A 13,322-nucleotide genomic window follows, 5' to 3' on the forward strand; every position below is an offset into this window, starting at 1 on the left:
TGCAAAGGGCATCCCAGGGGCATCACAAAACTGCCACAAGCTGGCCTCCTCGAGGGCTTTCTCCTTGGCCCCTGCCCTAACCCTAGGCTGATTGGCTGCCCTGCCTAGGGTTAGGGTTAGGGTTACGCCTAGGGTTAGGGTTCCGCAAACTAAAAGGCCCAGAGCTCCGGGCACACTGCAGCTGCAAAGGGCATCCCAGGGGCATCGCAAAACTGCCACAAGCTGGCCTCCTCGAGGGCTTTCTCCTTGGCCCCTGCCCTAACCCTAGGCTGACTGGCTGCCCTGCCTAGGGTTAGGGTTAGGGTTAGGGTTAGGGTTACGCCTAGGGTTAGGGTTCCGCAAACTAAAAGGCCCAGGGCTCCAGGCACACTGCAGCTGCAAAGGGCATCCCAGGGGCATTGCAAAACTGGCACAAGCTGGCCTCCTCGAGGGCTTTCTCCTTGGCCCCTGCCCTAACCCTAGGCTGATTGGCTGCCCTGCCTAGGGTTAGGGTTAGGGTTACGCCTAGGGTTAGGGTTCCGCAAACTAAAAGGCCCAGGGCTCCAGGCACACTGCAGCTGCAAAGGGCATCCCAGGGGCATCGCAAAACTGCCACAAGCTGGCCTCCTCGAGGGCTTTCTCCTTGGCCCCTGCCCTAACCCTAGGCTGATTGGCTGCCCTGCCTAGGGTTAGGGTTAGGGTTAGGGTTAGGTTTAGACCTAGGGTTACGCCTAGGGTTAGGGTTCCGCAAACTAAAAGGCCCAGGGCTCCAGGCTCACTGCAGCTGCAAAGGGCATCCCAGGGGCATCGCAAAACTGCCACAAGCTGGCCTCCTCGAGGGCTTTCTCCTTGGCCCCTGCCCTAACCCTAGGCTGACTGGCTGCCCTGCCTAGGGTTAGGGTTAGGGTTAGGGTTAGGGTTAGGGTTAGACCTAGGGTTAGGGTTCCGCAAACTAAAAGGCCCAGGGCTCCAGGCTCACTGCAGCTGCAAAGGGCATCCCAGGGGCATCGCAAAACTGCCACAAGCTGGCCTCCTCGAGGGCTTTCTCCTTGGCCCCTGCCCTAACCCTAGGCTGACTGGCTGCCCTGCCTAGGGTTAGGGTTAGGGTTAGGGTTACGCCTAGGGTTAGGGTTCCGCAAACTAAAAGGCCCAGGGCTCCGGGCACACTGCAGCTGCAAAGGGCATCCCAGGGGCATCGCAAAACTGCCACAAGCTGGCCTCCTCGAGGGCTTTCTCCTTGGCCCCTGCCCTAACCCTAGGCTGATTGGCTGCCCTGCCTATGGTTAGGGTTAGGGTTAGGGTTACGCCTAGGGTTAGGGTTCCGCAAACTAAAAGGCCCAGGGCTCCAGGCTCACTGCAGCTGCAAAGGGCATCCCAGGGGCATCGCAAAACTGCCACAACCTGGCCTCCTCGAGGGCTTTCTCCTTGGCCCCTGCCCTAACCCTAGGCTGACTGGCTGCCCTGCCTAGGGTTAGGGTTAGGGTTAGGGTTAGGGTTAGACCTAGGGTTAGGGTTCCGCAAACTAAAAGGCCCAGGGCTCCAGGCTCACTGCAGCTGCAAAGGGCATCCCAGGGGCATCGCAAAACTGCCACAAGCTGGCCTCCTCGAGGGCTTTCTCCTTGGCCCCTGCCCTAACCCTAGGCTGACTGGCTGCCCTGCCTAGGGTTAGGGTTAGGGTTACGCCTAGGGTTAGGGTTCCGCAAACTAAAAGGCCCAGGGCTCCGGGCTCACTGCAGCTGCAAAGGGCATCCCAGGGGCATCACAAAACTGCCACAAGCTGGCCTCCTCGAGGGCTTTCTCCTTGGCCCCTGCCCTAACCCTAGGCTGACTGGCTGCCCTGCCTAGGGTTAGGGGTAGGGTTAGGGTTAGGGTTACGCCTAGGGTTAGGGTTCTGCAAACTAAAAGGCCCAGGGCTCCAGGCACACTGCAGCTGCAAAGGGCATCCCAGGGGCATCGCAAAACTGCCACAAGCTGGCCTCCTCGAGGGCTTTCTCCTTGGCCCCTGCCCTAACCCTAGGCTGATTGGCTGCCCTGCCTAGGGTTAGGGTTAGGGTTACGCCTAGGGTTAGGGTTCCGCAAACTAAAAGGCCCAGAGCTCTGGGCACACTGCAGCTGCAAAGGGCATCCCAGGGGCATCGCAAAACTGCCACAAGCTGGCCTCCTCGAGGGCTTTCTCCTTGGCCCCTGCCCTAACCCTAGGCTGACTGGCTGCCCTGCCTAGGGTTAGGGTTAGGGTTAGGGTTAGGGTTACGCCTAGGGTTAGGGTTCCGCAAACTAAAAGGCCCAGGGCTCCAGGCACACTGCAGCTGCAAAGGGCATCCCAGGGGCATCGCAAAACTGCCACAAGCTGGCCTCCTCGAGGGCTTTCTCCCTGGCCCCTGCCCTAACCCTAGGCTGATTGGCTGCCCTGCCTAGGGTTAGGGTTAGGGTTACGCCTAGGGTTAGGGTTCCGCAAACTAAAAGGCCCAGGGCTCCGGGCACACTGCAGCTGCAAAGGGCATCCCAGGGGCATCGCAAAACTGCCACAAGCTGGCCTCCTTGAGGGCTTTCTCCTTGGCCCCTGCCCTAACCCTAGGCTGACTGGCTGCCCTGCCTAGGGTTAGGGTTAGGGTTAGGGTTAGGGTTAGGGTTACGCCTAGGGTTAGGGTTCCGCAAACTAAAAGGCCCAGGGCTCCAGGCACACTGCAGCTGCAAAGGGCATCCCAGGGGCATCGCAAAACTGCCACAAGCTGGCCTCCTCGAGGGCTTTCTCCTTGGCCCCTGCCCTAACCCTAGGCTGATTGGCTGCCCTGCCTAGGGTTAGGGTTAGGGTTAGGGTTAGGGTTAGACCTAGGGTTACGCCTAGGGTTAGGGTTCCGCAAACTAAATGGCCCAGGGCTCCAGGCTCACTGCAGCTGCAAAGGGCATCCCAGGGGCATCGCAAAACTGCCACAACCTGGCCTCCTCGAGGGCTTTCTCCTTGGCCCCTGCCCTAACCCTAGGCTGACTGGCTGCCCTGCCTAGGGTTAGGGTTAGGGTTAGGGTTACGCCTAGGGTTAGGGTTCCGCAAACTAAAAGGCCCAGGGCTCCAGGCACACTGCAGCTGCAAAGGGCATCCCAGGGGCATCGCAAAACTGCCACAACCTGGCCTCCTCGAGGGCTTTCTCCTTGGCCCCTGCCCTAACCCTAGGCTGACTGGCTGCCCTGCCTAGGGTTAGGGTTAGGGTTAGGGTTACGCCTAGGGTTAGGGTTCCGCAAACTAAAAGGCCCAGGGCTCCGGGCACACTGCAGCTGCAAAGGGCATCCCAGGGGCATCGCAAAACTGCCACAAGCTGGCCTCCTCGAGGGCTTTCTCCTTGGCCCCTGCCCTAACCCTAGGCTGATTGGCTGCCCTGCCTAGGGTTAGGGTTAGGGTTAGGGTTAGGGTTACGCCTAGGGTTAGGGTTCCGCAAACTAAAAGGCCCAGGGCTCCGGGCACACTGCAGCTGCAAAGGGCATCCCAGGGGCATCGCAAAACTGCCACAAGCTGGCCTCCTCGAGGGCTTTCTCCTTGGCCCCTGCCCTAACCCTAGGCTGACTGGCTGCCCTGCCTAGGGTTAGGGTTAGGGTTAGGGTTACGCCTAGGGTTAGGGTTCCGCAAACTAAAAGGCCCAGGGCTCCAGGCACACTGCAGCTGCAAAGGGCATCCCAGGGGCATCGCAAAACTGCCACAACCTGGCCTCCTCGAGGGCTTTCTCCTTGGCCCCTGCCCTAACCCTAGGCTGACTGGCTGCCCTGCCTAGGGTTAGGGTTAGGGTTAGGGTTACGCCTAGGGTTAGGGTTCCGCAAACTAAAAGGCCCAGGGCTCCGGGCACACTGCAGCTGCAAAGGGCATCCCAGGGGCATCGCAAAACTGCCACAACCTGGCCTCCTCGAGGGCTTTCTCCTTGGCCCCTGCCCTAACCCTAGGCTGATTGGCTGCCCTTCCTATGGTTAGTGTTAGGGTTAGGGTTACGCCTAGGGTTAGGGTTCCGCAAACTAAAAGGCCCAGGGCTCCAGGCTCACTGCAGCTGCAAAGGGCATCCCAGGGGCATCGCAAAACTGCCACAAGCTGGCCTCCTCGAGGGCTTTCTCCTTGGCCCCTGCCCTAACCCTAGGCTGACTGGCTGCCCTGCCTAGGGTTTGGGTTAGGGTTAGGGTTAGGGTTAGACCTAGGGTTAGGGTTCCGCAAACTAAAAGGCCCAGGGCTCCAGGCTCACTGCAGCTGCAAAGGGCATCCCAGGGGCATCGCAAAACTGCCACAAGCTGGCCTCCTCGAGGGCTTTCTCCTTGGCCCCTGCCCTAACCCTAGGCTGACTGGCTGCCCTGCCTAGGGTTAGGGTTAGGGTTAGGGTTACGCCTAGGGTTAGGGTTCCGCAAACTAAAAGGCCCAGGGCTCCAGGCACACTGCAGCTGCAAAGGGCATCCCAGGGGCATCGCAAAACTGCCACAAGCTGGCCTCCTCGAGGGCTTTCTCCTTGGCCCCTGCCCTAACCCTAGGCTGACTGGCTGCCCTGCCTAGGGTTAGGGTTAGGGTTACGCCTAGGGTTAGGGTTCCGCAAACTAAAAGGCCCAGGGCTCCAGGCACACTGCAGCTGCAAAGGGCATCCCAGGGGCATCGCAAAACTGCCACAAGCTGGCCTCCTCGAGGGCTTTCTCCTTGGCCCCTGCCCTAACCCTAGGCTGATTGGCTGCCCTGCCTTGGGTTAGGAAGCTGTAACAAGAAAGCATTATAAATATGATTGCCTAGCAAAAGATTTTGACAATATGGAAATTATACATGAGATTGAAACGAAAGCAAGCTTTGAGATCCCTCAGTTACTGAACACCTGGAGAACAATGGCATGGTTAGCTGAAGGTGATCCCCTTTATGTGGATGAAATGTGCTGGTGTTTGCAGGGGTTCCAGGATGAGGGGAGAGATGAGAATCTTGACTCTGTGTTTCAGAAGGCTGATTTATTATTTTATGATATATATTAAAAGAAAATATATTAAAACTATACTAAAAGAATAAAATAAAAAGTTCTATCAGAAAGCTAGCAAAGAATATAAAAAATGATAAGCTGACTGTGCCAGCTGACTGTGATTATCTATTAATTAGAAACATCTACATGAGACTAATCCAAGATGCACCTGTTGCATTCCACAGCAGCAGATAATTATTGTTTTTCCTTTCTTCTGAGGCTTCTCAGGAGAAAAATCTTAGCAAAAAGATTTTTCAGAAAATAATATCGTAGAGATAATGAAACAACACCCTCTGCTTGCAGGCAGGTCCAAGGGTCAGAGCAGACCCTGCTAGGCTGGCAGAAAGAGGAGTTTTTAGGGTTTAAATGTAACACAGTGTGGTAATGTAATGACTCTTATGGGCTGTATGTAATTGCTTTAGGATTTGTATCTTGTATTAGATTGGCTAGTGAGAATTAGAATGTTCAGAAGATTTATGATATTGTAACAGGAACTTTGCTCTCTTTTACTCTCTCTCATCCCCTTTACCACGCTCTTGCCTTCCCTCTTTACTTCTCTTTACTTGTCCCAGCTGCAGCTCCCTGCAGGTCCCTGCCCCCAGGCCCTTTGCAATAAGCCCCAAATTCCAAGCCCTGGCTTCAGAGATCTCTCCTCTCTGTCCATCCTGACCGTCCCACCCCTGTCACTCCTACAGGAATTCTCTTCTCTCTTTCTTTCCCCTGTGCTTCCTTCCACAAGGGTTCTGAGAGGAAGGGTCAGGGCTCAGGTGCCAGAAGCCACCCTCTGCTGTGGCAGCAAAGAGACATCTCTGGTGTGATTTGGCTCTTCCAGGCCGTGGTGTTCCTGTCCCCAGAAGACCTGCTGAAAGGAGAGGTGGAAGAGAGCCTGGGCAAGGTGCAAACAGTGTTTGACACCCTGAGTGCCTTCAAAGGGGCGCTGGAGGAGAGGAGGGCAAACCTGCAGCTGTACTATGAGCCAGGCCAGCCAGTGAGGACCTGGGACTTCCCCTCCAGGCTGGTGTTTGCGAGGCTGGACAGCTTCCTGCAGAGGCTGGAGACAGTGAAGGTGAGACTGGAGCTGAGGTGTGGCAGCCATGAGCTGCCTTGCTGGCACCTTCCCTCCCTGATGCTAGGGGATCGTTCTGTGCTCCCCCTGACATCCAGGCCAGGACTTGTTTGCCCAGGTCCTGCTCAGTGCCCGTGTCAGATTTGCTGCTGTGCCCTTCTGCCCAGGCTGGTGCCTGTGTCAGTGCTCCCAGGGGTCCTCTGGGGCTGGTGCCTTGTTGGGACACGGGGATGGGGGTCATGGGGTGTGCTTTGCACAGCTGGGAATAAACCAGGACAAGCTCTGGGGCACCCTGGGGCATTCAGGGGGCACCCTGGGGCACCCTGGAGCTGGGCATCTCCTGTCTTGGACAGGGACCTGGGGAGGAGCAGAGCCACATTCCACATCCCTGACCAGGGCAGCCCTTCCCATCCCAGTGTGTGCCCACCTGTGGGGTGTCCCTGTTTGCCCTGTTTGGCTCTCACTGTGAGATGGGGCAGGGACAGGGGGTGTTGTGAGTGCCATCAGTCCCCAGCATGGCTGAGGCTCTGTGAGTACCTGTTACACAAACCCTGTGCTCACCTGTGAGCTCACTGCACCTGCTGGCCACTCTGTTAGTGTTCAGGAACACATAATCACAGAATGATTACATGCAGGGGCTTTTATTAAAGAGCTCTGGGTGTCAGGGGACACAAACCCAAATCTGACTCCACTGTGGTTTCGAGCCAAACATGTTTTATATTCTATCATTATATAACTTACATATTAATTTAACTTACACTGTTCTATTGTATACATTGATTCCATCCAAGCATGGATTTCTCGTGATCTCCCTCAAACATCTAACATGGTTTCTCATGATTCTTTAAACAATAATTATACCTAAAAATATCTAACAATTATATAATTTAGGATATACTGACTACACAGGTGCAGTTTCACGTGATCTAGCAAATATATGGCCTAACCTTTAACATTTTCCCAGGGCCTTCTAAACTTAACTTTCTAACTCCCTGAATTTTCTATGATTTTAAAGTCTTTGACTATCACCTGTCTGAAGTGAATCTCTGTTTTTGGATGGGCTGTTTCCAGCTGGGGGGTCAGATGGGCACTGCACAGCCTGCTTGTGCCCATGCAAGGCCAGGGCTGGGTTGCTTTTCTCCTTCTCTCATTCCCTGCACTGGAACAGAAGGTTTTACTGGTTTAACCACGCTGTGTAACTCTGCTCCTTCCTTAGGGGGCTGTGTTGAAAAGCATGATGGATGGATCTGTTTTAAAACCACTCATAATTGTAGAATCACGGAGTGGTTTGAGTTGGAAGGGAACTGAAAGATCATCCTGATCCCATCCTCAGGACGGCCCAGGAGCAAAGATGGCTCTGTGCCATGGGAACTGGTGTCATCTGCTTGTGGCTGAGCCTGTGTGTGCCTCCTCTGCCTCTGCAGGGCCTCCTGACCACAGCGCTGGACCTGGCACAGCTGGAGAAGATTGAGTTTGGGGGCATGAGAGGGAAGGCCCTGGGCCAGCAGGTGCTGGACATGCATGAGGAGTTCCAGGAGAGCTACCAGGTGTTCTCAGAGCGAGCCTACGACTGCCTGGACCTGGCCAACGTGGTAGGTGGGGGCAGCCTGGGGATGCCAGCAGCACCCCCTCCTCTCTGGGGAGCAGCTCCCTCTGCAGCAGAGCCCTGGCTCCTCCCTCCAGCTCCTTCCTCCCTTTGTTGTGCTCTGCTCTGTCCCTGTAGGGACAGGGAGCTGCTGGCCTTTTCTGTGGGCACTTGGCAGTTCCTGCAGCTCCACATCTCAGAATCACACCGTGAGCCAGGCTGGAACAGACCTTTGAGATCAAATCCAAACTGTGCCCCAGCACCTCCTCATCAACTAAACCATGGCACTGAGTGCCAGGTCCAGGCTGTTTCAAACATGTCCAGGGATGGTGACTTCCCCACCTCCCTGGGCAGATGATTCCAGTGAGGAATTTTTTCCTGATGTCTGACCTAAAGTTCCCCTGGCACAGCTGAAGTCCAGCATGCCTTGCTGGTTCAGTGGGTTTGAGCTTCTGTGGGTTTTTGGGGTGGTGGTGTGGTCTTCAGTCCAGTTCAGGGTAAGAGAGTGTGGAGATGCCTCCTGTCTTGCCTCCAGCTGGAGTTAGGACTTGTTGGGCTGTGGGTCCATCCTGGGGCTCCTGAGCTCAGCCATGGGGTGGGACAGAAGTGTCCTTGGCTCTGTGGAGGAGTGTTTTAATCCCTGGTGAATAAGAGCAAATGGCTCTGGGCAGGGAGGGGGCAGGCACCTCCCCAGGGCCCTCTCACAGCCCAGGACTTGCTGCTGCCCTTCCCACAGGAGTTTGAGCAGGATGCCCTGGACTTCCAGCAGAAGGTGCAGGACATCGACCGTCGGCTGGGCACCGTGTTCAGCCAGGCCTTCAGCGACGCCCCGGACCTGGAGCACATCTTCAAGGTCTGTCTGTCTGTCTGTGCCTCCCTTCCCTCCCTGAGAGCCCAGACAGGGCTGCACATGCAGGCTGTGCCCGTGGGATGGACTTGGGGACAGTGACAAGAGGACAGTTGGGTTGGATTGAGGACAGTGACTTTGGGATGGACTTGGGGATGGGGACATTGGATTGGACAAGAGGACATTGGGTTGGATTGGGGACAGTGACTTGGGGATGGGGACATTGGGTTGGATTGGGGGCAGTGACATTGGGTTGGACAAGGGGACATTGGGTGGGATTGGGGACACTGACATTGGATTGGACAAGAGGATATTGGGTTGGATTGGGGGTGGTGACATTGGGATGGACAAGGGGACATTGGGTTGGATTGAGGACACTGACATTGGGTTGGACTTGGGGCAGTGACATTGGGTTGGACAAGGGGACATTGGGTTGGACAAGGGGACACTGACATTGGGTTGGATGAGGGGACACTGGGTTGGACTTGGGGCAGTGACATTGGGTTGGACTTGGGGCAGTGACATTGGGTTGGACAAGGGGACATTGGGTGGGATTGGGGACAGTGACATTGGGATGGACAAGGGGATATTGGGTGGGATTGGGGACACTGAGAAGGTCTGAGCATTTTTGTAACAAGACATCCTTTGTGATATGGTTTAGTGGTGGGATCAGTCAAAGGTGATCTTGGAGTTCTTTATGCAGGAACTACTTGGGGAAGTGGGGAGAAACCCTTCCCTTTGACAAATCAGTGCAGACCTCTGAGTTACTGAGGAGCTGCATCCGTGAGGAAAATCCCAGTGGGACTTTGTGCAGCAGTTTGACTTTTCCTGTTCTTTCCCTGCTCCTTCCCCTGCACAGCTGCTGGCCATGTTCCAGAACCTTCTGGAGCGCCCTGGGATTGCTGCAGTTGCTGCTGATAAGGTCCCTGTCCTGCTCAGCATGTTCAGTACTGCCCTGGACCAGGCCAGGCTCACCTACAGCAGGCACACCCAGGCAGGGCTGCAGCTCGGTGGGTGCCGTGTCAGGGGGAAAATGGATTTTACAGGAAACTGAATTTAGGCTTGTTTAGGGAGGAGAAATAACTTGCTTTTGCTAAGGACACCAGAACTTCCAAAATTGCAAAGGTTTTCAGCTTTCCTGGTGGGAAGTGCCTGGGAATGCATTAAAGCAATGCCAATATCCTTGTCTGAAATGTGCACATGTGACTGGGGGCACGTGCTGAGCTTTCCCCTCTAAAGCTGGAACTGCAAGAGAGGTGGGAAATCGGGGATTGATCAGCCTTTCCCAGCTTTATTGTTCCCTGGGAATGCTGGCACAAAAGGGAATAGGTAAATTCCATTCAGGAAGACTGTTCTGGAAGCAGACAAGTTCCAGGAGAGGCAGCACTGCAGGTTAACAAGGGCAGGGGGGAGATTCGTGGAGGGCCAGTCCAGCATTTGCTGTGGCTTTGGGGAGCTCTGCTCTGTGGCTCTGAGGTGGGATGGTCACAGCCAGCTCCCAGCCAGAAATCCCTCGCTCAGTGTCTGTGGGAAGCAGAGAATTCACCCAGTCTGGCTCCAGGACGTGCCAGGCTTCTCCTGTGATCCCTTATTCCAAATCCACGGGGGGTTTGTAGGTCGCAGCCCTCCATCGAGTGACAGGGGCTGGATTTCAGGGAGGGAGCCTGGAGCCCAGGGCAGTTCTGTGGGTGCTGTGGGCCTGCAGGGCTGGTGAAATGCTGTTCCCCTGTGCCCTGCAGGGTTCCCCCCCCTGCACAAGAACGTCCCTCCCGTGGCCGGAGCGCTGGGCTGGGCGCGGGAGCTGCGGGCGCGGATCCAGGGGCCCTTGGAGCACCTCAGGCACGTCCCAGGGCTGTGAGTGTCTGCTCCAGATGAGCTGGGGCCATCTGGAAATCTCTCTCTGGATGTTCTCTCTGTGTTGAATGCTATGCAATGGCTGTAGCTGAAGCAGTCCTTAGTGAGGAGGTGAGAAGTGAGGAGGTGCCCTGGAGCCATTCACTTCCCTGCTATCTTGGTTTTTTGAAGCAGCTTTTTAATTGGATTGGTTATTAAGTGATGAGAGGCACAGTGGGACAGCAGATAGGCTCCTCAGCTTTTAACAGAGCCCAAGGTTGTAATTAAAATAGGCATTGCAACCTTTCCCACTGTGATTCCTCCAGGACCTGGCGGAGAGCAGCCCAGCTCTTGGGTGCTGGCAGAAGATAATTTTCTCAGCATTAAACAAAGGAACAATCACCCAAGATCAAGACAACAAACCTGGGCTGGAATTCTCATGGTCCCTGCATTTAGCATGGATTTTACCCCTCTGTTTAGAGCAGTTAAAGACAAGTCCTTCAGCAGGCTGGTGTGAGGCTCTTTCTGTGCAACTTGAGAGGGTGAAAGGATTGAAAAGAAAAAGAATATGTGTGTGTGTGTATAAAATATATATATGATCTATATAGTATGTTATTGCATACATTTTATATTTTTTTCTATACATTTTGTAAATGGTCATTCTCACAGCTGTGCCCTGCATCTAGTGGAGCACAACTGTGACAGAAAACTGTCGAGGGATGCTTGGTAACTGATTTTTCCAGCAGCCCTGGGTCCTTCTCCCATTCCAGCTGCTGCTCCCCATTTTACAGCACAGCAACACCTGAGAGAGAGCCCAGGGGGCTGGGCAGCCTTGTGCAGGGAGAGGATTGGATTTGGGGTGAAATCCAGGCAGACTGTGGGGGACCTTGGGTAGGGTAAAATGCAGATGCCAGCCCCCAGGACTAAAGGTGCTGAACCCCTGTCTTTGTGCTGCCAGGAGCTTGGACTCTGCCCGTGGAAGAAGGGTGCTGCAGAAATATGAAGAGATGATCCAGCTGCTCGACAGGTACAGGGGGCTCAGGCAGGGCTGTGGCTGAGCAAAGCTTCCCCTCCCTGAGCCACCTGCCAGAACATTTGGCAGCCCAGGGCTTGGGAATGTCCCTTTGCAAGCCCAAGGGAATTCCCTGCCTGGAGAGGAGGAGGGAGCTGGCACTGGGTGCCACAGCTTTGCTGGGATGGCTTCAAGTGAGAATGCTGCAGGGCAAAACAGGGGCTCTGCAGCCCAGCAGGAACTTCTGAGCAAGCTGCTGTGGGGTGGAGAGCCTGGGCTGGGAGAAGTCTCTGTTCTCTCACTGGCTGTGTTTGCAGTGGCTGTAACGTGGATGTTCCACAGTTTGAGCTGGGGGTGACTGTCCAGGACTTGGCATCTCAGTGTTTGATGTTACCCTGATGGCTTTGGGCTGTCCCTTGAGAGAAATCCTGCAGGATTCCTGGATTCCTGCAGGGCCCTGCTCCCCATCCACACTGGAGGGAGCTGAGATGAGCCAGAGCCCACCCTGGGCTGCTGGGTGCTGCAGGGTGGGTGGAGAGAACCCTGTTCCCATCAGCAGAACAAGGCTGGGGAGTTCAGCAGAGCCTTCCAGAGAGGAGCAGCCCCACAGGAGGTGTGGGGTGATCACCTCGAGGGGCTGTGTCCCGGTGCTCAGGTGACAACGTGATTCAGAGCAGACTGTCACTGGGGAGGGAGGGACTGCCCATGACCTGTGAGATGCCAGGAGCCCTGTTCTGCCCTCTGCTCCCATCCCAGGGGTGCCATGGCCTCACTCTGCCAGGTGAGCTCAGCTTCAGGCTCCCCAACATCCCTGGGGCTTCAGGCACCTGCCCTGCTCAGACCTTGGGAAACGCCCAATATGTCACATTAGGCTAAATGCTTTGGAAGGTCCATCTCCAAATCTGAATTCTCTGCTAAAACTGGTACCTGAGAGAGCTTTGCCCTCCTGACTTGATGCTGCCACTCTTTTTTGGGGTGTTTGCCTTGGAAGCCCTGTTGTTGAGGGGACATGGATGGATTTTGAAGATTCCTTCAGGTTTTTCAGTCCTCAGGGTGGTCTTGGCTTGCCCTCAGTTACAGCTGCACCCTCTGCTCTGGTACCTGTGTGGTGCAAGTTTCTCTTTTCTGGCAGCTATCAGGAAAAGCTGTATTTGGACTGGTCCCAGACAGTCTCAGAGAAATCCCAGTACAACCTGGCTCAGCCTCTCATCCGGCGAGACGCGCAGACCAAACTGATCACGGTCAATTTTGATCCCCAGGTAAGAGCTGCTGTCCCCTCGGCTCTCCTGCCCCCCAGGACATGTCCCCAAGGTGTGGGGGATACCTGGTGGGGTTTCCTGTGCTCTGTGGAACCCCTTCCATAGATCTGCTCTGCCTAAATACCAGCACTGCAGTTTGAGCAGAGCAGATTCTGGTTAAAGGCAGTGGCAGGAATTTCCTCAGGAGCCAGAGGTGTGACTGCTGCCAGCATGTCCACACCACACTGGTTGGTACTGGTGTGGGGAGTGATGGGGCATCATCTACAGACACACATTGATGTTGTGTGTACCTGAAACCTGAGCTTCTGAAAGGGTGTGAAAAACCCAGGGAAGGTTTGTTTTGTGATTCCAGAAATCTGATGTCACCAGAAGGAATTGAGCCTTTGAGGCCATGCTACTATTTTTTAATTATCTTTTTATACCAATCAGCCCAGCAAACCTAGAGAACTGGAGCCATCTTATCTCTCACTTTGCTAATGACCAATGGCTCTTGCAGCAAGGACCCAGGAGAAGGGGTTGCAGGGACTTCCAGGAGCTGGCAGGGCTGTGCTGACCAGCAGGAACATCCTGTGATGCTCAGAGGGGCTGGAGGGAGTTCCAGGAGCTGGGAGGGCTGTAGTGACCAGCAGGGAACCCCCTGTGATGCTCAGAGGGGCTGCAGGGAATGCCAGGAGCTGGGAGGGCTGTAGTGAGCAGCAGGAACCCCCTGTGATGCTCAGGAGGGGCTGCAGGGCTGTAGTGAGCAGCAGGAACCCCCTGTGATGCTCAGAAGGGGCTGGC

The 13,322-nt window shown here is 55.3% G+C and overlaps 1 protein-coding gene across 1 annotated transcript in view; it reads left to right on the forward strand.

Moving 5' to 3' along the window:
* Positions 1-7,527: 7,527 nt before the first annotated feature.
* Positions 7,528-13,322, forward strand: part of DNAH9 (dynein axonemal heavy chain 9) — a gene marked incomplete at its 5' end in the record, with an annotated part of 134,750 nt that continues 128,955 nt past the window's right edge. The window contains 3 exons of the mRNA XM_084218566.1: positions 7,528-7,598; positions 8,328-8,444; positions 12,416-12,542. Of these exons, the coding sequence (XP_084074692.1) occupies positions 7,528-7,598; positions 8,328-8,444; positions 12,416-12,542 (315 nt within the window). The remainder of the gene's footprint in view (positions 7,599-8,327; positions 8,445-12,415; positions 12,543-13,322) is intronic.

This window comes from Fringilla coelebs (genome assembly GCF_963513975.1).
Source record: "Fringilla coelebs genome assembly, chromosome: 19".
NCBI classification, from domain to species: Eukaryota; Metazoa; Chordata; class Aves; order Passeriformes; family Fringillidae; genus Fringilla; species Fringilla coelebs.